Raw genomic sequence first — 25320 nt, 5'->3', positions numbered from 1 at the left:
GCCAACCCACCTTCAATCCGGGGACTTCAACCTTGCACCTTTGCTAGCCTCGATAGAAACGGATTGCTTCACTACGACCATCGCTTAAAAGCATCCATACCGCCCGCCATGGATCCAAACGAGGGCAACCAAGCGCCCGATGCGCCCGACGTCAAGAAGATGAACGATGTAAGAGCTGTCTGCCCCTCGTCCTCTCACCTTCCTCGTCCTAGTGCTCCTACTCTCGAACCTCATCGATTCCCACTCTGCCCTCACGCCTTATATAGACGTCCGGTCTGGCACGAACTGCTTTCGCCGGTCGCTCTCGCCTCTCCGCCGTTCTACTCGACCTATGCACACTATGACAATACGGATGATTGAGCAGAGAACCCATTGTGGCGAGCGCAATCGACAAACATGTCACCCGGAACACATGAAGGCAACGGCTTTCGGGATTTTGAGGTCATCATTTGAGCTCATAGAAAACAATCTGACCAGTCTGTTTAGATCCGACTTCGACGGCTCGCCAAGCTTGGCTCCTCGACAAGATCCCCCAAGCCGGAAGGAGAATCGTCAGCAGACGCCGAGACATCAAACTCCGCAACGAGCGAAGTCAAGCCTCCCAAGGCCCCGGCCAGTCCAACACCCTCATTTACACCGAAGCCTGCCGCCTCGAATCCCTTCAACCAGCTTGGTGTCAAGTCCGGTAGTGGTACATCTTCGCCAACTGCATCGAACAACACCGAGAACCACAAGCGAATTGCTTCCGACCGCGCAGCTGCACCTGCTCCCGCAAAAAAGGCAAATGTGGAGGAGTCATTGGAAGATTTTTCAGATCGAATCCTCAGCCATATTTTCCGGATCACAGTCGACCCAGAGAGAGTTGTCGATACCCACGGGCACAAGCTTACCTTCCTGCCGGAAGCTAGCCAAGAGCTCCAAGAGAACGGATCGCCGCTTAAATTGACAACCTCCATCCTCGATAGTGCCTTGCTTGAGGCCGTCACTGCGATTCCCGCCGACAAGCCCCTTCTCGGCTACCTACTTCCCTCATTCAAACGCATCATCCGTACAAACATACTCAAAGAGACGGCAGAGAAGAGGGAGGCTCTGGAGGAGGCAAAGAGACTGTGTGTTAGCAACGCTTTGTTTGCGCTCACAATCCCGGATCTCTTTGGGTAAGTAGACCCATTCTGAGCATTCCAATTGCTTACAGGTGGTACTAGACGATCACGCCCCGAGAGTTTGGTCACCTACCTGCTCAAAGGACATGAGCAGGACGATGGAGTCTGCTTGGACTTCTTGCGGGAGGCAGTAAAGCGCTTTCCCGAGGATGAGCAATTCCCAGCTGCTTTTGCCACAGCCATGCACACACTCAGCATTAAGTTGTCGACTTTGTCCATGGAAGATGACTACAAGCCGTATATCAGCGTGAGTTTTTCTTGGCGACGCCAGTTTGCCTATCTCTCAGCCATTGCCCCAGTCTTTGGTACAAACAGAACTGACACTTGAATAGGCCTTGATGTCCTACACAAAGTTCCCTCCTCTGCTAAATGCACTGGCACAACATCCCAACTTCATGACCGCTCACAAGCTGGGATCCCATGTTGAAAAGGAGACGATCCTGGGACCCTTCTTCCGCATCTCTCCCTTGCAAACCGAGGTGACAATGACATACTTCCCGAACCCACGGGCCCTGAACCGCACCCAGGCTGCCCCATCCCAAGATGCTCTGCGAGCTATTCTGCGAGTCCATCAGGATGAGCTCTTCACGATCGCTAATGCCTTTATCCGAGCTGACACTGACACCCGGAGTCGGGTACTCGATTGGTTCGCCTCCGCTATCAACGGCAATCACAAGCGTAGAGCTCTCCAGGTTGACCCCAAAGAGGTGTCCTCAGATGGCTTCATGATGAACCTCACTGTCGTATTGGACCGATTCTGCTCTCCCTTCATGGACACAACGTTCTCAAAGGTCGACAGGATCGAAGTGGAGTATTTCCGCCGCAACCCCCGTGTGGACATCAAGGAAGAGACCAAGCTCAATGCCGACCAATCGACGTCAGATGCATTCTACGGCACTCAATCTCAGGGCAGCTCAAACTTCATTTCAGAGGTTTTTTTCTTGACTTTGGCTGCGCACCATTACGGCAGTGAGGCAACAAACTCGAAGCTCAAGGGTCTCGAAAGGGATATCAAGTGGTATGAAAAGCATTTGGCTGCCATGGAAGCTGAGCGGATTAAAGTCCAGAACCAGCCTCAGCAGCTTGCAATGTTTGAGTTGACACTCAAGCGCCACACTACGGTCTTAGAGAAGGCAATCGCAATGAAGTACGCGATCGAGGGTATCTTCCTTGACGAGAAGATGCAAGAACTGTCTCTTCGCTTCATGCGATACGTGGCCGTGTGGCTTCTTCGCCTTGCTAGCCAGTCCAGCTACACCCCCGACAAGGATCTTCAACTTCCCCTTCCTGCTCAGGCCCCGGAGGCTTTTGCGTGCCTGCCAGAGTATGCGCTCCAGGACGTGGTTGACAACTTCAAGTTTGTGTACCGCTACCTTCCTCAAATCATGCCGTCTGCTGTTGGCAGCGAGATGATTGCGCTCTGCATCGCCTTCTTGCGTTCGTCAGAGTACATCAAGAACCCGTACCTCAAGTCGTCCTTGGTCACATTGCTCTTCTCCGGCACCTGGCCATTCTCGCACTTTAAGAAGGGTGTCTTGGGAGATCAGCTCTACGGATCCAAGTTTGCAAACGATAACCTGTTGCATGCCCTCATGAAATTCTACATCGAAGCGGAGTCGACTGGTGTTAACACCCAGTTCTACGACAAGTTCAACATCAGATACGAGATCTTCCAGGTTATCAAGTGCGTTTGGGGCAATGATGTGTACAAGCAGCAGTTGACGAGAGAGAGCAAGTAAGTTTTGTCTGTTTCAGCTTCTAGCCAGGGTGCGGTATGGGTGACTAACAACTCGCAGGGTTAACAGACAATTCTTTGTTCAATTCGTCAACTTGCTGCTCAATGACGCGACCTATGTGCTTGACGAGGCACTGACAAAGTTCCCCAAGATCCATACGTTACAACAGGAGTTGGAGTTTGGCAACACGCTATCCACGCAAGATAGAGAGAAGAAGCAAGAGGAGTTGACAGCATTGGAGGGCCAGGCGGGCTCATACATGCAATTGGCCAATGAGACGCTAGCGATGATGAAGCTCTTTACATCTGCATTGACATCAGCATTTACAATGCCTGAAATTGTCCAGCGTCTGGCAAGCATGCTTAACTACAACCTGGAGACTCTTGCGGGACCCAAGATGGGTCAGCTCAAGGTAAACAATCCAACCAAATATCACTTCCAGCCAAGGGTTCTGCTGTCAGACTTCATCGACATCTACCTCAACTTGGGCTCATCGCAAGCGTTCATCGACGCTGTTGCCTCGGATGGTCGCTCGTATAAGCCCGAGGTCTTTGACAAGGCTAGATTCATCCTCTCAAAGCGCAGTATGAAGGAGGCCGTTGAACTCGAGCAGCTCGACACGTTGATGGCCAAGTTCCTCGAGTCGAAGCAGATTGCGGACCAGGCCGAGCTGGATCTTGGAGACATCCCGGCCGAATTCGAAGACCCGATTATGGGAGATTTGATGAAGGATCCCGTTATCCTGCCATCGAAGCATATTGTTGATCGGGGAACTATTGTGCAGCACTTGCTGTCGGATCCCAAGGATCCCTTTACGCGACAGCCGATGACGGTGGATGATGCCATCCCGCACACTGAGCTGAAGGAGAAGATTCAGAAGTGGAGGGAGGAGAAGATTGCGGCGGCCAAGGCCAGGGCAACGGGCGGCGATGCGATGGATACAACGGAAGGCTGATGAACGGGACACGGCACCATGATGAGGACTGGAAGGCAAAGGGGCATTGGCATTCTCGTTGATTAGACGTTCAGGTCCTCCTCTCCAAGGACGGGGACACAGACAGGCACAGGCAGATGGTAGGCCTGGGATAGACGCATAGCACGTCTCTGGAAAGCGAACGCTGAGAATGAAAGCGTCTGATGCTGCGGATAGCATAGGCTTAGATACAGCGAGACATCAGGTATATGTGACAGCGAAACCAAATCAGCTCTCGAATCAAGCAGAATCCTGAGGCCCAAAGTGGTGTTCAACATGCGACCGAAACTGCAGATGAATAGCCCAGACACCTTAGGCCAACCCGGCGTTACCGGAAGTTGAAGACGAAGCAGTTTTCAGTAAAGTGAGCAAACAGGAAGCTGGGGAATTCGAGGGTGAGATGAGCGAACGGGGAAATTGAAGCCGTGGAGAGCCCGGGCCGAAAGGTCAATTTTGGGGCAACATGAGATTCAGGACTTGCTTCACCGGGCATGAGGGTACTACGAAGAAGTTAAAGAGAGGCGAGAATGATGCGTTGTACAGGTTACTGTATTGGGGTACGTTTGCTGACCGGGTTGGGGGTGTCCTTCACCGAGATTACGAGAGGCGAAGTTTTGGAGTAAGGTAGCAAGCAGCTGGGTAAATCGTGAAGAGAGATTGAGGGATTACGGATTGCGGATGTGGGCAAAAACAAAAGTCGAACCACTCGTGCCGCTGTCGGATGGCGGCTGTCGTGTCCGGGATGGGTGAAGCTCAGCCACAGGGGAAATCGGGAGACGTGGGAGGGTGAGGCGGTGATGATGATCCATGGTCCGTGGGGGTGTTGTTCTTTAGTGGATACGGGGAATTTCTTCATTCGGACTATCAATCAGCAGGTCATGTTCGGTCTGGAACTTTTTTTTTTTTTTTTGGGTGATGGCTGCTTGGCGGTTCGGGGTTTTAGGGGACCGGGTTTCTTGGGCGAGGAAATGAAATGGCATGTTGTCTTTCTCCCCGATGCTGGTATTGTTGGTTCTTGGGTGAAATTTGGCTGAGGTGATTTGGGGATGAACAGGCGGTCATGATGTCATTGGGCAACGGAGGGTGAAAACTCGGGCGCTGTTGATATTCCCCGTCTGGCTCACTCCATGCTGAGGTGTTTGTTTACCCGTTTCATCCTTGACCTTCTTTATGTTTTCGCGTAGCTGTGCTCCATTCTCCTATTCGTTTCTTACTCCGGTACTGTATCGATTTGTTTTACGTGAAGGTTCAGCGAAAAGAATAGACTGCCGTGACCCCGTCGGGGTCCAGGGCTGTGTTACGGTGCTAGGCATTGATATCCGAGCCGATTTACCCAGTGTCCACCAATCCCCCGGTTTTCAACATCTCCAATCACTGCGGTGAAACAAACAACGCATGAGTGAGCTGAAAGACCATCGACGGGATCTCGTCGATGAAGCGGATGCCAGTGGAGAGTGAGAGAATTGTAGCGGGCAATGGATGGATGTGCTTCAAGGTTCAGGTTCGTTTGGACTCTGGACTTCTGGATGGAGACCAGGGAGGGACCGCCCTCTGTGGCGGGAAGAACGGCACGGCTGACGATTGGGCGAAACGTGGGGCGCGCGAGGTTCGCTGGACCACTGGCTCACAGCTGGTGTGGGCCACCCGAAATGTCACCCGTGCCAAGCTTTGGGCGTAGCGTCGTTTTTGGGACTTGGGGATCCTTGGATACGCATGTGTGTGTGTGTCTGCTGTGACGCCTCGAGAGCCGAGACATGGGGAAAGGTGTTGTAGACTGTTGAATAGGAAGGATGAGAGACGTGGAAGAGCGATAGAGTGAATAGGAGTAAACGGAGATGAAGAGAGGCCGCCCTCGTACATACCTTACCTCGATTTAGAGACATTGGGCGCAGCTTCATATGGAAAACGCGTGCTTTTGGCAACAGAATGTCGCGGCAACATCCCAGAGTCATCCCGTTTCTGTTGGTACTATAAGGTATTAGAACCTCAACTTCTTTTCTTGGCGGGTGCTGATTTGCGGATATTGTTCTCCTGCGCCCCTTTTTGCCCGAGTCTTTTTCACTTTGCTCGGGGATTTTCCTGGATGGCTCCGGGGGAACAAGGTGACGGCACATCGTCCCATCCTATCCGTACCTTACAACTAGGCAGATTCTTCACCGATCAGGGGGGAGGCCAGCGGTTAGACGTGTCTCGACTAAGCAGATTTGCAACTCTCTGTCGATACTGTAAGTACGGAGTACGCTACGCATGCGAGGTGAGGTACTGGAGGCGGCATGTACCGGGTTTACTCTCGAGTACCTGCCAAGGACTCTGTCAATGATGTATGTAGCTGCGCCTTATGTAAGGCAGTACGTACCGTTCTACACCGTCTTGTGCCCCCCGCCATCCGTGCCGGCTTCAGGGCACCCCAAGTCGCGCGTCACGGTGTCACCCCACTTGCATCTGCCATTGGCCTTGGCCCTCTCTCTTTCGGTCTCTCTTCCCAGAGCTCCCACTCCACGTCTCCATATCCGGTTCTCTCGGCCTTTCTCCCTCAACGATCCATTGGGCTGGGTGAAGTGGACGGAATGGGCCATGGGATTGGTGAGGATGGAGCTGTGACTGTAGCTGTCAAGTCTCTTTGACATGGTCCCAGCTTTGCCGTCCACCCCGCCAGGAATGTACTCCAGAAGGTACCTCAATGTAAGTTCAAGCTGCGTAGCTACCTTCATTTAGCACCCAAGTGTACCAAAGGTAGATAGGTAGGTAGCTAAATTCGGGTAGCTTCCTTGGTCCCGGTTCCAGTTCCAGTTCCAGCTCCTTGCCTTAGACTTGCAGGTGCAGGTGCAGATGCAAGCGCAGTGCCACGGCCGCCCTCCCAGCTCCGCTTGTTGCTTCCATGGCTTGGCCCTGTGAATGCCCCTCCTCCTCCTGTTCTCTTTCTTCTCCTTCTTCCCCCTCGCTCCCACTCCCAGATTCTCCCATTCTGCTTCTCTCCAACCTGTCCATTCGCCTCGGCCCAGTCTCTAGGTCCAGCTCCAGCTCCAGCTTCGGCTCCAGTAAAAGGTCAACGGTCTCGACTTCATATAAACATCCTCCTCCGTCCGCTTCCCACCACGCTCAAAGCTCCCTTTCTCTCCTCGCACCACAGTTTTCTCACTCCAACACCCTCCGCTACTTCTTCACTTGAAAATGGTTCACCTCACAACCGTCAACACGCCCCCAGACTCTGGCTCTGCCTCCGGCGCCGAGGACTCGTCCGCCACCAGCCTCCGCCAGGTCCAGCAGCAGCTCAAGAAAGTCCAGCTCCAGCTCGCCGACCACGATGACTGCTACACCACGAGCGTCTATGGCTCTCGCTTCGCCAACCAGGATCTTCCCAAGAGCGAGATGCCCGAGAGCGAGATGCCCAAGGAGGTCGCCTACCGTATGATCAAAGACGAGCTCAGTCTCGACGGTAACCCCATGCTCAAGTAGGCCTCTCCTTTCGTCATATGCGGGAATCTCTTGTCATTTCTGGCCATCGTTAACCCCCGTCTTCATAGCCTGGCTTCCTTTGTGACAACTTACATGGTGAGTGAATACTTGACGAATCCAATAACCGTAATGACATTCCGAGCTAACACCCCGCCCCAGGAAGAAGAAGCCGAGAAGCTCATGGTAAATAAATACTCACCAACACCTTCTCCCTCATTATGCACCGCATACACGAACCCAGATCCCGAAATCTAACAATGGTATTCCCACGAACAGGCCGAGAGCTTCAGCAAGAACTTCATCGACTACGAAGAATACCCCGCCTCAGCAGACATCCAGAACCGCTGCGTCTCCATGATTGGCAAGCTCTTCCACGCCGACGTTGGCGCGGGCGAAGGCGTAGGCGCCGTTGGCACCTCATGCGTCGGCTCCTCTGAGGCCATCATGCTCGCCGTCCTCGCCATGAAGAAGCGCTGGAAGAACAAGCGCCAGGCCGAGGGCAAGTCCACTGAGCACCCCAACATTGTCATGTCCTCCGCCGTCCAGGTCTGCTGGGAAAAGGCCGCCCGCTACTTCGAGGTCGAGGAGAAGCTCGTCTACTGCGCGCCCGATCGCTACGTCATTGACCCCAAGGAGACGGTCGACCTAATTGACGAGAATACCATTGGTATCTGCGCCATCCTGGGTACCACGTACACGGGCGAGTACGAAGACGTCAAGGCTGTCAATGACTTGCTGATCGAGAAGAACCTCGATGTGCCTATCCACGTTGATGCTGCCAGCGGAGGTTTCGTCGCTCCCTTTGTCGTTCCTGATCTTGAATGGGATTTCCGCCTCAAGAATGTCGTCTCCATCAATGTCTCCGGTCACAAGGTAATTTCCCTCTCTCGTGCTTCAATTACCGAGTATCAACCTTCTTGGTTCACTCACTTACACACAAACTACAGTACGGCCTCGTCTATCCCGGTGTGGGCTGGGTTGTCTGGCGCTCTGCCGAGTTTCTCCCCCAGGAACTCGTCTTCAACATCAACTACCTCGGCGCAGACCAGGCCTCCTTCACCCTCAACTTCTCAAAGGGCGCCTCACAGGTTATTGGTCAATACTACCAGCTCATTCGTCTCGGCAAGAAGGGCTACCGCGCCATCATGTCAAATCTCACCCGCACCGCAGACTACCTCTCCCAGTCCCTCGAGGTTCTCGGCTTCCGTATCATGTCCAAGCGCTCCGGCGAGGGTCTCCCCCTTGTCGCCTTCCGCCTTCCCGAAGTCCCCGCCGGCGCCGAGGGTGAGCCGGGCGTCCGCCACTACGACGAGTTTGCGCTCGCCCACCAGCTACGTGTCCGTGGCTGGGTCGTGCCCGCCTACACCATGGCGCCCAAGACCGACGATCTCAAGATGCTTCGCGTCGTCGTCCGTGAGGACTTTTCCAAGTCGCGCTGTGACGCCCTCATCACCGATATCAAGCTCTGCATGGGCTTGCTCGAGCAGATGGACCAGGACGGTGTCAAGAGGCAACAGGAGTACATCAACAAGCACCACCTCACCAGCTCGAAGTCAACCCACAACCATCCAAAGTTCAGAGTTTGTCCCCAAAACCCCCGGGTCCCGCGCGAACCCACCCAGGATGAGATTTCACTAACCATACCGTGTTTGAACAGAAGGAAAAGCATTCCCTACAGGGTAAGACTGGCAAAACGCATGCCATCTGCTAAGCCCTTCCGCGGTTGTTGTCATAAAGACGCAAACTACTTACGGCACGAAATAAACGATTGACACGACGCATACGATGGCTTCACTGGTGCGGTGGCGGCAGGGGCAACTACGACGGCTTCAAGGCTGAACAAGGTTTGGGTAACGTAGGCTGGCGGTTGGGGATATATACTACACGAGAGGAAAGGAACGGTGTTACTTTTTCTCGCACTTGTATTTTGCACAAGAGGTTTGTAGAGGAGAAAAGAATACACCAGTCATTGGATCTACTTGGGATGGTCATCAACTGAGCGACCATATCTCTGTGACCTACTAATCTCAGGGCAAGTCAAACTTCAACTTCATCCGGTTCTCCTGCACCGTCTTCTCCAACTCCCCACCGTCATCAGCATAATGCGCCAAATTCAGCGCCATATCCGCCCACGTATTGCACTCGTCGTCATGTCGGACATTGTAAGCGTCCACTGCCTGGTTAAAGCCCACGGTGACGAGCCACTCGAGCTCTTCGGCTGGGAACGGATGCTGGCTCTGTCAAGTGAAATCGCTCTTAGTGTTTTTGCCTGACAAAACATGCCGAACAACAGCGAAGAGGGGGGAGGGTGAGGGGGGTTGAGCAGCAGAGGAAATACAAACGCACCTTGCGAGAATCCCTCGCCACGTCGACGGCCTGCTTCATCAGCCTCTGCCCCAGCGCCGCATCGAGTGGTAATACGGCGTGGAACATGCACCGGATGTACTTTGCTAGCCTGTCGCCCTTCATCTTCTCGAGCTCCTAGATCTCGTTGACGATGACGCCTAGTGTGGAATAGAGAGCTGCGAGCAGTGGAAACACGGCATGGTAAGCAACGGTCTCCTCGTAGCCACCTATGATGGAAAACAATCCGTGGTGGGTTAGGCTGCTTACCTTGTCCAGGCAATCTGCCTCGCAGCGCAATGTCACCCATCGCCTTGAGCGTATTCACGTCCCGACACGTCACCGCCGTACGGATGATGAATCCCAGCTCATCAGTCTTTTTCAATGCCATGGCAGCCTCAAAATCAAACACCATTAAAGTTGCCAGCTTGGCCGTTAGATCGCTCTTCAGCCTCGTATCCAGACCATCGCTCATCTGCTTCTCCAGAGCTGCATTGTACGCCACGACATGCCTCCGCATGATGAGATAATGCTGGAGCTGCTGCTCGACGTTGTCTTCCGTCCGGGCGAGCGATACGAGAGCAGCGGCCGCGATGAACTCGCAAAACATTGTCCTGAACGCGAGGTCACTCGCAGCTTCAGCAGGGAGATCCTCTGGATAATGCTTCGCGATAGCGAGGCAGCTGTTGTAAAGTCGGATAAGATGCTTTACGTCCCAGCTGTCCGAGTGTTTGAGGCCGAGGTTATACGCGTTCTGGCAGAACCAGTCGAGTTCCTTGACGGTGAACAGCCGGTTACCATCCTTGTCCCTGAGGCCTCGCTGGATTGCCTCGACAGCTAAGAGACGACATGATAAGTCTGTGATGGACTCCGATGAATAATGCACTCTCACCTCCTTCAAAAAGCACAAGCACTTCCTCCACTGTACCCTGCCGCTCCCTAGCCCCCTTTACGCTCTCGGCAATCGAGACAGCGAGTCGGATATTACACCGCAACAGCGCTGGCAAATGAATCGGAGACGTCTCGCTGAACTCGAACTTCTCCACCAGCTGCTTCATGGCCTGCATCGCGCAGACCTTATCCCCAGCCTGTTGCGCCTCGAGGACGCAAGCATAAAGAAAATTAGGGTCCTCTGGTGCTGAGAGAGCTACTCTTTCCAGGCACTGAGCAGCCAATTCTTGGTCGGATGAGCGGAGGGCAGCCTTGTACATGAGGTACCTCGTCATCGGTTCGTTTTGCGCTGTCTCGGACATGCCATGAAAGACTTGCCGCGCCCTCTCGGCGTTGTTTCTTCCAAGGGCACAGAGAATGAGCTTTCTACGGTCGTCAGTGTACGTAGCTTGAGACTCCTGCGAAGATACACACCTGCCAAGTCTCGACATATTCGCAGGTCCGCCATTTTGGAACAGAGGCTGCAGGGCTATTTGGCACCAGCCATCTGCGAAGTCGAAGTGTCCCTGATTGTAGTTGACTTCGATCTTTTTCCAAATAAGCTGCACCAATATTAGCATTGCTTCTTTTCCATCTTCCTTGGATCAAGCTCACAGTCAAAGCTCCGACTGCCGTAGAAGCCCCGAAAGGCTCACTCAGGTTATCTTGGACGCCTACCAGAACCCCCATCAGCTCTTCTATGGCCATCATACCATCTCTCTGCGTCGTCTCCATCCATATCCTCAACAATACCAGTCTCTCGACCCACTCTCCGCGTCCAGAAGAAACAATAGTGCCCCTAAGCATCCCATCAACGACGCTCGTCGCCAGCGTCGGGCTCTTATCATGCAACTTTCGTGCGTGATGAACCAAGAGCTTAAAGTGCGCCTCGGAGAAGTTAAAAGAACGCACCATTCGCCTCAGAATATTAGCATAGGCCTCAATGTCAAATATCTCGGCCGGCGCCTTCTGTAAGAGCTCCAAGCGAAGGAGGAGGACAACAGGTTTCTCGCCAATCTCGGACTCGATGTAGCTGACTAGGTCAAGCGCCTTTTCCGAGGACTCTGGCGTGCCGAGGCCCAGAAGCGCGTGAATCAGGGCTTGACAGACGGAGAGGCGCAGCTCGATAGCGTCGCGGGAGAGAAGCGACAGGTCCTGGGCGTTGATGATGTCGTACCCCCGTTCGAGCCACCTTACCGCCATGCCGAAATCTTCCTTCTTGGAGAGGTCTCTGCCTATCTCGAATAATATCTGTGTCATTTTCTCGGCCGAAGTAGGATCGAGCGCATTCGGCTGGAGGTGTCCCTTGCTGTACATGAACTCCATGACGGGAAAGTTATCCGTTTTCCAGGCCTATCTTCCACGGTCAGCTATAGGAGCGGCCGCACCATCAAACTCAAGAGCGAACTTGCCAGTGCTGCTCGGAGTATGAAGTATTCAGCGTCCAGCTTTTTGCATTCTTGCAAATCATCCGGTCCCAACATTTTGGCCTGTAGCTGACTTAATGTCGCGCTGTATCCCGCCCCCTTCTCGAACACAGTTTCGGCGAGCTTCAGAGCACTCGAGCTGGTACCGCCTTCATCTATACACCATGTAAGTATCTTCCTCTTCGTCCCAAGAATTCCCGCTAAACTCCCAACTTACCAAGACACGTCTTCCCCGCCTTGAGCGCCAACTTCATCACATGTATCACATCCGCAAGCTGCGGCTCAGCGCCGCTCGGAACGCCCCTCGCGATGCTAATCATGAAGAAAGCATACGTCCTACTCCGCAACAAAAGCTTCTTCCTCGCAGCCGGTGCTGCCGCCGTCCCGTCCGCATTTTCACGACGTTGTCGGGTACACAAATTCCAAAGCTCCGTCCCCCTCCTGTCAAGTTCCGCCCTCTGGGATTTCGTTCTTGGACTAACAGAGAAACGGATAATAGTCTCGAGCTGGGGGTTGAGCTCCACGAGCAGGGCGTCGATGGAGAGGGTATCGTTTGCGGAGGGGAGGCGCGTCGAGAGGGCCTGAGAGAATGCTTTCAGACTACAGGTCAGCTTGCAGACCACGCAAGCTTCATCTGCGGGATGCTACGGACTTGCGAATGAGTTGATCTTGTCAACGCTGCTGTTGCTTTTGGGCGACTTTGCGCTCCGTTGAGGGGGCATTGTGCTTGGCGAGGGCAGACCTAGGAGGTCGAGATCATGTGAACCAGGTGTTCACTTCGTGGAGAGCAAGTTGAGAGCGAATATTGGGCTACGAGTGCATGACAATGAAAGCATTTCACTTCCTTCAGGAAAGAACGAAGAGGTTGAGAAAGACCGAGAGGTGATACGTTGCGAAAGTGGCAAGTGCCAAGTCATTCGTGACAGGCATAAATCTCGTATGCGCCTTCCTCGAAAGCACCTGTATCCGGACGCGGGGTTACTCCCCCCAGACAAGCTTCTGACCCGGATCGGAAAGAACAGGACCTGAAGGACATGATGGGAAGCGATAACTTGAGGCTTCAAACAAGAAAATAAGGCTATACTAGATGTGCCTGTTATGTACTGGCGGTGGACCGTTCCTCCCGCCTATGCAAAAGAACGTTCAAAAATGCAACCGAACCGGAGAATGCTCTGGTATCCAATAACGCCTGCCCCCTTTGATTTTGTGTTTCCAACCCCCCCCCCCCCCAAAAAAAAAAACCAAGGTAGTCCAATAGGTTCTCCTGCAATGCAAACGATCACGGCCGGGCTGGATCGTTGGGCAAGAAGTTACCTACGATGAGCGTAGGGCTGTCTACTTGTCAGCTTCAAAAGGCGCGAGACTAGTGGGTGGGCAGATACCAACATTTTGTGGTTATCTCGTTGAATCATAAATGAGAAGCAGCAATGAACCACCGGGTCTGTCGCCTTGTCGTCTGGGTTCTTTAGTGTGCAGGCTGTAAGTAACGTATCGTGAGCGGGATCGAAGGCGATGGTTCCAAACTCTTCCCAGTATCGCACGAGAGACTCTTCCGTCAGAATCTCGTGGAGTGAGATCTTGCCCTATGATCTGGTTAGTTGCAACGTGACTTGCTTGAAATGACCACAACACGTACATCGCGTAGGTTCTCCACAGGCACGTGGAGAAGTTCCGCCATCTCATTATTGCCTCTGAAGATCTCTCCAGTTCTCCGCCAACAACACGCTGGCACCGCCATACTGGCAAATACACGGTCGTACTCCATGAGCTGTTTCTCGAACCACATTTCCACGTAGAGCAGTTCCATATCCGTCAGAGCTTGCGCCTTTTCGCGGAACTTGGGTCGGAATCGATCAATCGTTCGCAGAATCTTTTGCTTCGATGATGCAGCGATGTGGCCATCCAGGTACGTGCCCAGTCGCGCGTAGCCCTTGACGTAGTTGAAAGGCTTCAGCAGACCGGCCTCGTACTTGGCCTTTAATACACGGTCCATGCGCTCCTCAGGGGTGTCATTTCCTGACGGATCGGCCGCCTGGAGGTAGTATTCACGCGCCTTGTCTTTGTCGCCCTGAACGATGCTACCTGGCCGTGATATCGCCTTGCCCTGCTCCAGGTTCTGTGGAGGCAGCATCTGCGAAAGCGCATTATTGCCATTGCTAGCACCGGCCCGGTTATTCCCATTATGATTTCCAAACGTCGGCAGCATATCGTTGGCGCCCGCGGTCCTGCTGAAAGCGGGGCTGTTTTGGGACTCGTCGGAGACGATGCCGCCGTCATCCAGCAAGCTCGTCTGCAGAAAGTCATTCAACAGGTTGAACTCGTGCGTGACTTCGGGGGCGATCAAGTAGTTGTTGGGGTGATAGCTTTGCATGTCGTGGTAGTGGTTCTGGGCCGTCAACCAGGCATCGGAGAATCCAGCGACTGTTCGACCGGGGCGCATCACGTTAGCTTCCGAGTCTCTCTCAAGTTGAGGCTGCTTGTTGTCCTTCTGTACTCCCTAGAGAGCGCAGACGCGTGCAAAAAGAGCAAGGAGCCCCAAAGTACGAACAGCACGACACTGTGGAAAAGGGGGAGAACAAGCCCGCGGGTGAAGACCTACATTGATTCACATTGCTGCCGTTTCCCGCCATGCCGGTGCCTGCCCCCGGTGACACGAGGTGCAGCGGGTTCCCTTGGCCCAGTACAGCGGCGCCAAAAGCAGACGCCTTGCGGTCGAAAGGGGGCGGCGGGCCCATGGACCCGGTCGCAGATTGGTCGATGGAGCTTCTCGTGAGCTCAGATTGCGTCGTCTCGGACTCGTCGACAGCGGATGGCGCGTGAGAGCTCTTGGCTTTTTTGGAATCGGCATCGCGGGGCTCATCGTGGCAGAGGTGGCCAATATTGCGCTTGATGCATCTTGTACATGGTCGTTCCTAAGCACAACATGTCAGCGGGTGTGGTACGAGCCAAAGAAACGGCATGCGCGCGCTCGCGCCCGCGCAGGGCTTCCAGGAAGCCGAGTGGACAGCGCGGGGAGACAGATATGAACGGACGCCGCAGCAAGGCAGCCCGTCATGTGTCAAGGTTGTGTGAAGAAAGAGATCTTACATACGAGATCGCATGTCATATGCTATAAAGCAGGCAAGACACTATCCGTCAGCCATCTTTTCTCTTTCCCGCTTATTGTTTATTCAGGCCCTGCAGGTTTCCTTCTGCAGGGAGACGAAGTTGCGCGTATATGCAGTCAGGGGTTTCGTTGGTTGGCATAATCATCGCACGGCAGCAATCGCAGAGACATGATAGTGTCAACACCATGCGCGGAGCCGGGGAAGCAATGCCAGTTATGCTGTTTGGGTAAGGGCTATCTGACTTACAGATCGCCGGCAGTAGACGCAAGCTGGGATGGCACATGACATTAGCTGGTGCTTCCGCACGACTTGCGGCACTGAGAGAGAGTCGCTGCAGCAGCTGCAATCGCAGTCTCAAGGGAGCCCGCGGACACAGCGCGCAGCTGTACGTGAGTTCAACATACCGTGGTTGACCTTGCGGCGTTTTTTGGGGCTCTTGGCCGAGTGAGCATGGCCACCATTGTTCTCGGTCTTGTCACGCTTTTCCTTGTCGTCTTGCGCTTCGGACTTTACGTCTTTGCCGTTATCTGGCATGGCGAGAAACCCAGGACGGGTGACGGCAGCAGTTATGGGTGGTGGTGGTAGTGGTAGGAGTGGTGGTGGTGGAGGGCGGGCTCGGAATCAGTTCAATGGGGCAGCGGCTCCCATTGGACCTCAAAGGTTACGCAGTATACGAGGGTTCGCAGATCATTTGACACCGGGGGTGAATAATGCTAATCGACCGTGGTGTACTCTCGAGTGTCTGCGCAAAAGATTGGGCGTGGCGGGTTTCTGCAGACAGAGTGGTAGGGAAAACGAGGTTGTCGCGTGCGGGTAGCCGGCGGGCTGAGTTCGGCTATGGTTGCTTTGCTTTGCTTGCTTTCGGATTTGTCCCGCCTTGCAGTTCTCGAGTTGGACACGGATTGCAAGGGATCCGTTGGAAACTGCCGATCCTCTTTTCCAAGTTCCTAGGTAGTCCTCGTCCTCCTGGTACGTTCATTCGCCTCGGGTTTGGGGATCGCGGAATCGTGGGCGTTTTCGAGCGTGGTCGCAATTTGTGGTGTAGGTGTAGGTGTTGGTGTTTTGGTGGTGGTGGCTTTGGACAGGCGCATGGAGAAGAAGAAGAAAAAATGGGTGCGGGCTTTTGGCGCAATGAGCAAATGATGATCGGTCCCAAGGGAATGGGATGGGAGCTGAACCAGGCGAGCCAGGCGAGAGGGAACCAACCTGGTACCTTGGCTGAAAGCTTCGCAGAAAAGGAAAAGGAAAAAAACGACAACGGGCTGGCGGCGTATCCGTACCCAATTGCCATGGGAAGTGGGTTAGCTAATTGAGCACCCGGCATTCCTTCCCACCCACTTCGACACATTAGCCTTTGGGACGAGCCCAGGACAGGCAAGATCGATGTTGTTGTGTTCCTGGTAGTGGAAAGTACCTGACCCAAGCGGGGGATGCCACTTCGTCATCTCACTCAACCTTCACTCACTCAATACTGCGTACGATTTCACTCATCAACCTCAATCGTGAGAAACCACATCAATAAACTCGGAGGCTTACAGCCACAATCTTGTTAGTAAATCACGACTCACGGCACAGTATCCAAGGCTGGGCGTAGCTGGGCAGAAGTGGGTTACAACCAGTAATCGTCATGTAATGAGGTATCCCCCTCACCTAGCTGGTCGGACGTCGCCCGATGAGACAAGCAAAATGAGAGCGAGAGAGTCGCAGAGAGAAGCGGTAGGGGAGAGAATGTGATTTGGTTTCCCCGCCTTCTCCTTCATCCCGACTTGTCACCTTTTACCTCGGTGAAGGTCTCATCACGCACATTTGAGACTCGGTGACATTTTACGAAAAGGTACCTCGGTCAATCATCTGCCAATTCAAAGCAATGATATCACACCAGCACGCATGGCACAGACATTGCTAGAGGAACCCACCCGTCACTGCAGCTTCCCTTCTGCCCTACGAGCTATCTTTAGTCGCTGTTCCCGAAATCCCCTGAGCAGCTCCATCACCACCGTCGCATCAAACCAAACGGTAAATTCTTGGCTCTCGAAAATGTCAAGGCAAGCCCGCAAACCAAGTGGTCCTTCGTCCCATCTTCTTCTGACTACAACGATTCAGCCAGTATTACTAGTGTACCTAGTCAATTTGCGCTCCAACGGCAGCGAAGCAGAGTGGAAAAAGACCAACGGCTGAGAGCTAGTATTCTCCAGTCGCCTGCAGCATGCAATGTAATGTAAGCATGAAACCACAGCCCGCCATTCGGCCCAAGGTGGTTTTCTGCTTCGCTCTCTCGCACTCTCTTGCTTCCCCTCGGCCGCCCTGGTCCACGGCTTTCCAGCTGAGAGAAAATCACTACTGCTTCCAAGTTCGTGCTGCTTCATCCATCGCCCCGGCTACCCCGGCCCCAAAGTCTTCCCCCTCATCATCCCATCTCTCTGTGCTCACGGGACTTGGCGATTTGGGGGCGCATTCGAGATCGTGTGACGCATTGCTCTCCTGGGTACTTCGCCGTAATGGTTATGCAATACTACAAGGGGAGAATTGAATAGAGTGACACAATATATCGTAAAATCTTCGTCAAGTTCGCCAGACTCTCTACGAATTAAACACCAAAAAATCGACACTTGAGCACCTAACCCCTCCAAGAAAACAAGAAAAGAATCCCATGCAAACCGAAAAAATGTCTTGGCGCCCGTTGCTAAATGGCTACGAAAAAGCTCTTCTCCCCCTCCTTCGGCAGCACCCTGGCCCTCCTCATAATCGGATCCTCGCAGCTTAGCCGGATCCTCTCGGGTGTAGCCGGGCTCTCCAACCTGAGCAGGCCATCCCCCTCCCGGTCCTCCCCGACCGTCGCCGCCACCCCGTACTGTGCCCTCGACGCCTTGAGCGCGTCGCGGATCGCAAAGAACACCGCGCTGCCCATGAACAGCGGCGGCTCGCCCACGCCCCGCGATCGCTGAATCGTCCGCAGGTCCTTCCACTCCACGTCCTTGAGCAGCGTCACGTTGAACTCTTGCGGAATGTCGCGGAACCCGGGGATCTTGTACGCTCCCGGACCCCGCGTGAAGAGGTTACCCGCCATCGGCCCGTTGCGAAGCCAGAGCGACTCCTCCATCGTGAAGAGGCCTAACCCTTGGACAAAGGCGCCCTGGATCTGGCCATAGTCGAGCGCCGGGTTGATGGACTGCCCGACGTCCATCTTGATGTCGGCCCGGAGGCACGTCCACGAGCCGGTGAGTGTGTCAATCTCCACCTCGGCCGCCGTGACGCCCTGTGTGAAGTAGAAGAACATCTTGCCCCTGTTCTCGCCCCACGTGTACCCGATCTCTGGTGTCTTGTAGAACCCTTGCGCCGAGAGGTTCACTCGGTCAAAGTACGCGGCGTGCGCCAGATCCTTCATCGTCGCGCCGGGTCCCAGCTTCTCCCTGTACGGCGCCAGGCGCTCGTTGAGCTGCGCGCACGCGTTGTAGATGGCGTAGCCGTTGAGGTCTGACGAGGCCGACGCGGCCGTCGCTGAGGCGTTGGCCACCGTGTTGGTCGCCGTCTCGGAGATGAAGACGTTGTCCAACGGCACCTCGAGAGCTTGTGCGGCGATCTGCGTCATCTTCGTGTGCAGTCCCTGGCCCATCTCCGTACCGCCGTGGGCCACCAGGACGGATCCGTCGTGGTAGATGTGTACGAGAGCGCCCGCCTGGTTCAGGAAGAGGGCAGTAAAGGAGATACCGAACTTTGTCGGGATGATGGCTAGGCCACGCTTGCGCCACTTGTTGCCATCGTTGAAGCGCCGGATAAGCTCTCTCCGCAGCTCGTACTTTGCCTCGTCCTGAACTTGCTTGTACATCAGTGGTACGTGCCAGTCAGTCAGGGGCTGGTTGAAATGCGTCGGCTCCAACGGCTTGTAGAAGTTGATCTCACGGAACTTCTCGACTGGCATGCCCAATCGATCCGCAACCTCCTCCATGTAAGTCTCGGCAATGAACATGCCCTGAGGTCCGCCAAATCCTCTAAAGGCCGTGTTCGACATGGTGTTGGTCTTACACAGCCGGCCGCGGATGAAGACGTTGGGAATCCTGTAGCAGCCGTCCGAATGGGACATTGCTCGCTCGCAGACGGCCGCGCTCAAGTCGAATGTCCAGCCGGCGTTATTGAAGACGTCGAGATCCAGCGCTTGTATCTTGCCGTCCTTGTTCACGCCGACCTTCCATCTGCCCAAGAACGGATGGCGCTGCCCTGAAGTGACCATGTCCTCTTCTCTCGTCAGCATGTAGCGACACGGCCGCCTGGTTTTCCTCGCTGCGAGCGCGAGCGGTGCGCTGAGTTGGATTGATCTCGTCTCCTTGCCTCCGAAGCCACCACCAAGTCGCTTGACGCGAACGACGATTTTGTTTGCTGCTACGCCCGTCATCCGAGCAACAAAGACTTGTCTGCAAGCTGTTAGTACAAAAACCACAGATTTAATGAAGCGTGAGCTTACGTCTCGTTGGCGTTTTGGGTGCTGGAAAACACCTCCATCTCGCCATCCTCGAGCTTGGGGACTACCAATGAAGCCTGCGTCTCGAGATAGAAGTGCTCCTGGCCACCCATTCGCGCCGTGCCGGTGAAGATGTGATCGCAGTTCTTGAATGCCTCTTCAGTGTCGCCGTTCTTGATCTCTCGGTAGTAGTTGTGGAAGCTGTCCTTTTCGATCGCTTCTTCGATTGTCAGGATTGATGGCAGGTCCTCATACTCGACCTTGACTGCACGTGCGGCCTCAGCTGCCCTCGACGCTGAAGTAGCCAAAATCATAGCGATGGGCTGACCAGCAGTATGGACCTCGCCTTCGGCAAAGAAGAGCTCGTCAAAGTGGGGAGCGCCCCAGCGGTTCTGCTCAGGTGAATCGACGTCGCCCTTGTCGATATAATCGACGACACCAGCCATGTCCAGTGCGGGAGAGTAGTCGATCGACTTGATCTTTGCGTGAGCTTTTGTCGACAGCACGAAGCAGCCATGCAACTCGTTCTTCGCCACCGGTATGTCGTCGATGTATTGTGCCTCTCCAGTGACTTGCTTCAGAGCGGCAACATGGCTCTTGGACTTGCCCACGGTCTCCTGCTCGTACGCAGCAGCCGCGCCGTGGTCTTCGGTTCCGCCAGAGATGCCACGCTCAAGTTCGTCGACCGCCTCGATATCTATATGCTCGCTCTTCCCACCGAGATTGGCGATGACGTCGTGGTAGAAACGGTAGAAGAAGCTGAAGGCGAGCGCCTTTCGGTACGAAGCCATACCTCCCGGAACGCTGAATTGCAGGTCAAAGTCGGTTCCCAAGGCATTCATTGCTCCTTCGAGGGTCTCGAGCTCGGCAATGCGCTTGCCCACCAAGTACTCCATGGTGTTCTTCGCGGCTACTGTCATGGCCGCCATTCCACCGTAGATGAGGTTGCACTCGGTCACTACGCCATCGTCGTCCATCTTGATCCGTAGAGCACCGGTCACGATGGCAATGTCGTCGTCTTTCCTCTTGGCCTGCTTGTATGCTCTGAAGAACTCATTCTTGGCAGCCGTCACGGGTATCCTGATGGAAGCAATGATGGCGTCTTGAGGAAGTGCTGTACGTCGGTATCCTGTGAAGAACTGTGACATGGGAATCTCGGTCTCTTCGCTCTGAGACTTGGCCACCAAGACGGCATTGGCTGCCCAGAGTACCGGGTTCAAGTCTGAGATGGGCGATGCAGTAACCAAGTTCCCGGCAGGGGTACCAACATTGCGAATCTGTCTGCCAGCAAAGTACTTGAGTTGCTTGTAAATGCCCTCAAATACCTGGCCACGAGCGTCTCCATAGTGACGCGTTGCCACTTTGCTAATGTGCTCCAAGTCTGTCAGGACGACGTTTCCTCCAATCTCTAGGTGGTCATCCTTGAATTCGTACTGTCGCAACTCGGCAATGTCCCCAACGAAAACGGAGACGGGGTATTGTGCCGCCTTGAACTTTACTTCAATCTGGGTTTCGGTGCTGCCACCGATAATCTTGGCTGCAGGGTGTACGCTCTTGATATCCAGCAGCTGCTGAAGGGTTACTGGCCTGTACCACTTCTTCCTCTTGTTGCCGAACGAAAGCGGCCTCATCTCGTGCTTCTTGAGGGCGGGTGGGAAGATGAGTTCGGTATCGGGGTTGTACTCGATGAAGCCGGGGGGCGTGAATCTCTTGATAGGTTGGTCATCAAGCTTTGCCTTGTCCATGCAGCATCCGCCCTCCTTCTTCTCGCCGTTGCCATTCTCCATGCAGCAGCCCGAACCACCGTTCGTCCTCGCCTTTCCACATCCCCTCTCGACGCTAAATGTCTGCGCGGCCTCGAGAATAGGCTTGTAGCCGGTACACCTGCACAAGTTGCCATCGAAGGCTTCCTCGATGTCTTCTTCCGAGGGCGAGTCGTTGTTGCGTAGCAGAGCGTACAAGCTCATGACAATGCCGGGGGTGCAGAAACCACACTGACTGCCGTTGCTCTTCGCCACGCGCTCCTGGGTGGGGTGTGGCCTCTTTGTGTTTCCGATACCCTCGATGGTGATTACATGCTTGCCGTCGACACTGGCTAGGGGTGCCAGACAAGCGTTTACGCTCGCATGGTAGATCTGCTTCGTCGTCGGATTGAACTGGGAGATGACGACGGTGCAGGCACCGCAACCGCCTTCGCCACATCCACTGATGGGTGTTAGTGTGTGTCATGATTGCTTCAATCTCCTGCGGGCCAGAAAGCTAGGGCCTGGACATACAGCTTGGTTCCCGTCAAACCGATGCCTCGCAAGTACTCCAAAAGAGTTACCTCGGGGTCAATCTCGTCTAGCACGACCCGGGTGCCATTGAGGTAGAAGCGAATCGTATCGTCAAAGTTGGTTGTGAGCGAGTTCAAAGGCCCGACATCCCGCTCGGGGGAGATGGCGATAGGCGCCATGTTGCCAGGAAGCTGCCGAGAACCAGTTCACAGTGAGATGTGATATCAGGTAAGCACTCAGCACGCTTCGAAGGTCTTTGGGTAGGAGGAAGAGGAGGGAGTGTAAGGAGAGGGAAAGGAGAGAAAAGGAAAGGGGTGTAGGTGCGCTTAGGATGGTGGAAGAGAGACAACCCCGCAGCTTTATTGTAGAAAGAGAGGCGAAGACGATGCTAATTCAGGTTGAGCCAAGCCTCTGCAGGTACCTAGGAGTAGTGCTTGCTGCAGAATGGGCCACTTGTCAGCCAGTCATACTTGTGTACGGAGTATATGTGTGTCTATTTACTGCATTCCGCTCGCCTATATCCGTGGGAACAAGTGTTTGCAAATATTAACGGGCGGTATTCCCTCTGGTTTCTGATTCCATGTGCTCAGTGATTGCTGTGGCAAGACAAAACAAAAGCTGTCGGGCGTCGCTGACATGTTGGCTGCGGTTTGCGACGGGCGTCTGGCGAATCAGAGGGCCCAAGTTTGAGCTTATCAGCGGATCCCGCCAATCTGCATCTGCGATTTTGGTGGGATGCGTTATCGTTATCGGCCCTCCCCCTCCTCCCCACTAAGGCCGGTGCTTCCCCGCCACTGAGACATCGTCTTTCAGTTGAAGCCATGAGCACTGAAAGATCCGTGCAGCCCCGCTGCGCTTCATGCCGTTCACCAGCGGCTCCTCTGTCGGCCGGCTCCGTTTCCCCTTGGTCGGCATCTTCCACCCTGCGTGCCTGCATCGCGAGAAAGTCCAGATATGCAATTCGTTCCATCTTGCACCGATTCCCATCTTGAACCCCTGCATACGATGTGAAATTGTACCTTATTCAACGAGTCGAATGCACTCGGAGATGCTATGCGACTCTGTAGCTTGTACTGTACGCATCAACGGGGATCGGTCGGCACGTGGCCCGTTATATGTATACAACGCTCAATCCACGCTCCACAATCAAGTCTACCTTGCCTTGGTGAGGATGAAGCGATGCTCCCAACCCAAAGCTCACCTCTGCTCACCTCTACTCACCGATATACACCGAAAATGATTAGATGACAGACGGGCATCCCAGCCCTCCGTCACCGAGAATGATTCATCAACACTCCGGCGCTGACAAACCCCCTCCACCAAACTCTGTCATCTATCCCCAGCCGTTCATACAACTCTTTTACCCCGATCCCCGGCAAATCCTTCCAAGATTATATTGCTTACCCCAGAGGATGCGGGCTGAGGAACGGGGAGAGTTGCTTATTGCAGGCCCCCCGCGGCTCCATCTTTGTCTATCTCAACTGCCGTCAAACCTAAATCCTCCGCCGTGTCAGCAGCCCGGCACCAAATCCGGAACGCCTAAGGCCGATTGACATCGCCGACAGCTCGAACCCCTCCCTTCTCCGCAGGAACATGGAGCAGCGTGGCATTTCGGCTGCGTTCCAGCTACGCCGGCTGAGACAAGTTTTGGGCTCTTCGACGGTGCAATGACCGAGGTAGAGAGTAGATATAGCTTTGCCGACACGTCGATTCTTAAGCTGACATATCTGCCTCTTCAGAACTCTCCGCAGCCATGGGATACCTGCTTGATTCGACAGCGGACAACATGAAGTTCTACAACGTCATCAACGGCGAGCGCCGTGGGAGCGATAACCACCACCAATGCACAGATCCCCGCACCGAGGAACCGCTCTGGGATGCTCCCCTTGCCACGACCCAGGATCTTGAGGAGGCCGTTGCAGCCGCTCAGAAGGCCCTCAAGACTTGGTCCAAGACCACGATCGAAGAGAGATCCAATCTCTTGCGCAAGATTGTGGAGATTTATACCACCCACAAGGATGAGCTGAAAGAAATCGTCATGAAAGAGACGGGAAAATCAGTAATACCATAACCTTTATCATGAAATCAATCCAGTGATGAAGATACTGATGATTCGTGGCGTTTAGAGTCTCATGGCCGACATTGAAATCACAAATACCTGCAATCAAACCTCGTACTACTGTATGCCTGCACTGTTCTCTTGAGTTGACTCGCTCATACTTACAATTAACAGCAAATGTTCACCTCGAAGATGAAGTCACTTTCGAGGACGACAACATCAAGATCGTCGCCACTCACCAACCACTGGGCATCGTGGGGGCTATCTGTCCTTGGAACTTCCCTCTCATCTTGTCAAACATCAAAGTGGCATCCTCGCTCATCACCGGCAACTGCATCATCGTCAAACCCTCGCCCTTCACTCCGTATTCTGTCATGAAATCCATCGAGCTGCTCATCGACGTCTTTCCTCCCGGTGTCGTACAGGTAGTCAACGGCGGCGTCGACTTGGGTATCGCAATGACCTTGCATCCAGGCATCGCCAAGATCAGCTTCACCGGGACAATTGCCACAGGAAAGAGCGTCATGGCGAGCTGCGCAAAGACGCTCAAGCGCTTAACCTTGGAGCTAGCGGGCAACGACGCGGCAATCGTGACTGACGACATTGACATTGCAAAGGTGGCAGGACAGGTCGCGCAAGGATGCTTCTTCAACGCCGGGCAGATGTGCGTCGCAACGAAGCGAGTTTACGTCCACGATTCGGTGTATGAAAAATTCCTGGATGCCTTCAAGAGCGCAGTTGCCGAGAAATATGTCATCACCAAGGATGCCCACGCACCCAGTTTGTTCGGCCCCGTCTCGAACAAGATGCAGTATAACGTTGTCAAGGATATTTATGACCACTACAAGAAGAATGGCTTCAATATGATTGCTGCGGACCATCCCGAAGACTCCAAAGGCTTCTGGATACCCCCGACCATTGTCACAAAGCCTCCTGATGACTCTATCTTGGTCAAGGAAGAACAATTTGGTGAGCCGGCTAATCTTTTCCCGAGTATCTTGAGCTAGATACCGCCTCTCTCTGCTCTCACGCACAAGCTAACCATGCTGACTATGCCACCAGGCCCGATAGTACCCATCTTATCTTGGACAGAGGAAGACGAGTTGTTCCAGCGAGTCAACCTGGCCAACGCTGGTCTCGGGTCGTCTGTCTACTGCCGCGATCTAGGCCGTGCCGAGAGCCTCGCCCGGAGGGTAGAGGCGGGAACAGTCGCTATCAACCTCCCCGAGATACCGCACCACGGAGGTTACTTCTCCGGCATGAAGGACAGCGGCCATGGGGGCGAGATGGGCAAACACGGCCTTCATTCATACTGTTACACGCAAAGTCTGCAATTTGGCAAGAGTTGATCAACCCGACAAGATGGCAAACAAGCGTTCCAGAAGACTTATTAC

At 54.2% G+C, this 25320-nt stretch overlaps 8 protein-coding genes across 8 annotated transcripts; 4 read left to right on the top strand and 4 right to left on the bottom strand.

Annotated features, from left to right (window-relative positions):
- Window positions 1–108: 108 nt before the first annotated feature.
- On the top strand, window positions 109–3854 carry CPAR01_02283 (ubiquitin elongating factor core; the record flags this gene model as incomplete). Its single annotated transcript, XM_060486571.1, has 5 exons — window positions 109–168; window positions 487–1157; window positions 1206–1410; window positions 1496–2898; window positions 2960–3854. 5 exons carry the CDS (start codon window positions 109–111, stop codon window positions 3852–3854), a joined length of 3234 nt encoding a protein of 1077 aa, XP_060353899.1.
- A 1670-nt stretch (window positions 3855–5524) lies between these two features.
- CPAR01_02282 (uncharacterized protein) lies at window positions 5525–5770 on the bottom strand (the record flags this gene model as incomplete). The annotated part of the gene is made up of 1 exon (XM_060486570.1): window positions 5525–5770. The coding sequence occupies one exon, from the start codon at window positions 5768–5770 to the stop codon at window positions 5525–5527; it is 246 nt and encodes an 81-aa protein (XP_060353898.1).
- A 1273-nt stretch (window positions 5771–7043) lies between these two features.
- CPAR01_02281 (glutamate decarboxylase) lies at window positions 7044–9039 on the top strand (the record flags this gene model as incomplete). Its single annotated transcript, XM_060486569.1, has 6 exons — window positions 7044–7324; window positions 7397–7424; window positions 7488–7511; window positions 7605–8201; window positions 8276–8908; window positions 8986–9039. 6 exons carry the CDS (start codon window positions 7044–7046, stop codon window positions 9037–9039), a joined length of 1617 nt encoding a protein of 538 aa, XP_060353897.1.
- Window positions 9040–9355: 316 nt separating this feature from the next.
- Window positions 9356–12750, bottom strand: CPAR01_02280 (uncharacterized protein; the record flags this gene model as incomplete). The annotated part of the gene is made up of 9 exons (XM_060486568.1): window positions 9356–9565; window positions 9675–9809; window positions 10000–10508; window positions 10564–10988; window positions 11037–11164; window positions 11217–11954; window positions 11990–12183; window positions 12246–12620; window positions 12681–12750. 9 exons carry the CDS (start codon window positions 12748–12750, stop codon window positions 9356–9358), a joined length of 2784 nt encoding a protein of 927 aa, XP_060353896.1.
- Window positions 12751–13307: 557 nt separating this feature from the next.
- Window positions 13308–15669, bottom strand: CPAR01_02279 (transcriptional regulator; the record flags this gene model as incomplete). Its single annotated transcript, XM_060486567.1, has 6 exons — window positions 13308–13359; window positions 13415–13611; window positions 13665–14449; window positions 14628–14940; window positions 15382–15404; window positions 15540–15669. 6 exons carry the CDS (start codon window positions 15667–15669, stop codon window positions 13308–13310), a joined length of 1500 nt encoding a protein of 499 aa, XP_060353895.1.
- A 1353-nt stretch (window positions 15670–17022) lies between these two features.
- CPAR01_02278 (uncharacterized protein) lies at window positions 17023–17313 on the top strand (the record flags this gene model as incomplete). The annotated part of the gene is made up of 1 exon (XM_060486566.1): window positions 17023–17313. The coding sequence occupies one exon, from the start codon at window positions 17023–17025 to the stop codon at window positions 17311–17313; it is 291 nt and encodes a 96-aa protein (XP_060353894.1).
- Window positions 17314–17818: 505 nt separating this feature from the next.
- CPAR01_02277 (xanthine dehydrogenase) lies at window positions 17819–22046 on the bottom strand (the record flags this gene model as incomplete). Its single annotated transcript, XM_060486565.1, has 3 exons — window positions 17819–19544; window positions 19595–21796; window positions 21868–22046. 3 exons carry the CDS (start codon window positions 22044–22046, stop codon window positions 17819–17821), a joined length of 4107 nt encoding a protein of 1368 aa, XP_060353893.1.
- A 1574-nt stretch (window positions 22047–23620) lies between these two features.
- CPAR01_02276 (aldehyde dehydrogenase) lies at window positions 23621–25275 on the top strand (the record flags this gene model as incomplete). Its single annotated transcript, XM_060486564.1, has 4 exons — window positions 23621–23926; window positions 23994–24048; window positions 24101–24895; window positions 24989–25275. The coding sequence occupies 4 exons, from the start codon at window positions 23621–23623 to the stop codon at window positions 25273–25275; spliced, it is 1443 nt and encodes a 480-aa protein (XP_060353892.1).
- Window positions 25276–25320: the final 45 nt, after the last annotated feature.

This window comes from Colletotrichum paranaense (assembly GCF_030867605.1).
Source record: "Colletotrichum paranaense strain IMI 384185 chromosome Unknown Scaffold_2.1, whole genome shotgun sequence".
Lineage (NCBI taxonomy): Eukaryota > Fungi > Ascomycota > Sordariomycetes > Glomerellales > Glomerellaceae > Colletotrichum > Colletotrichum paranaense.
Note: the sequence above shows the minus strand (reverse complement) of the source record. Positions and strands in the feature narration are given on the sequence as shown.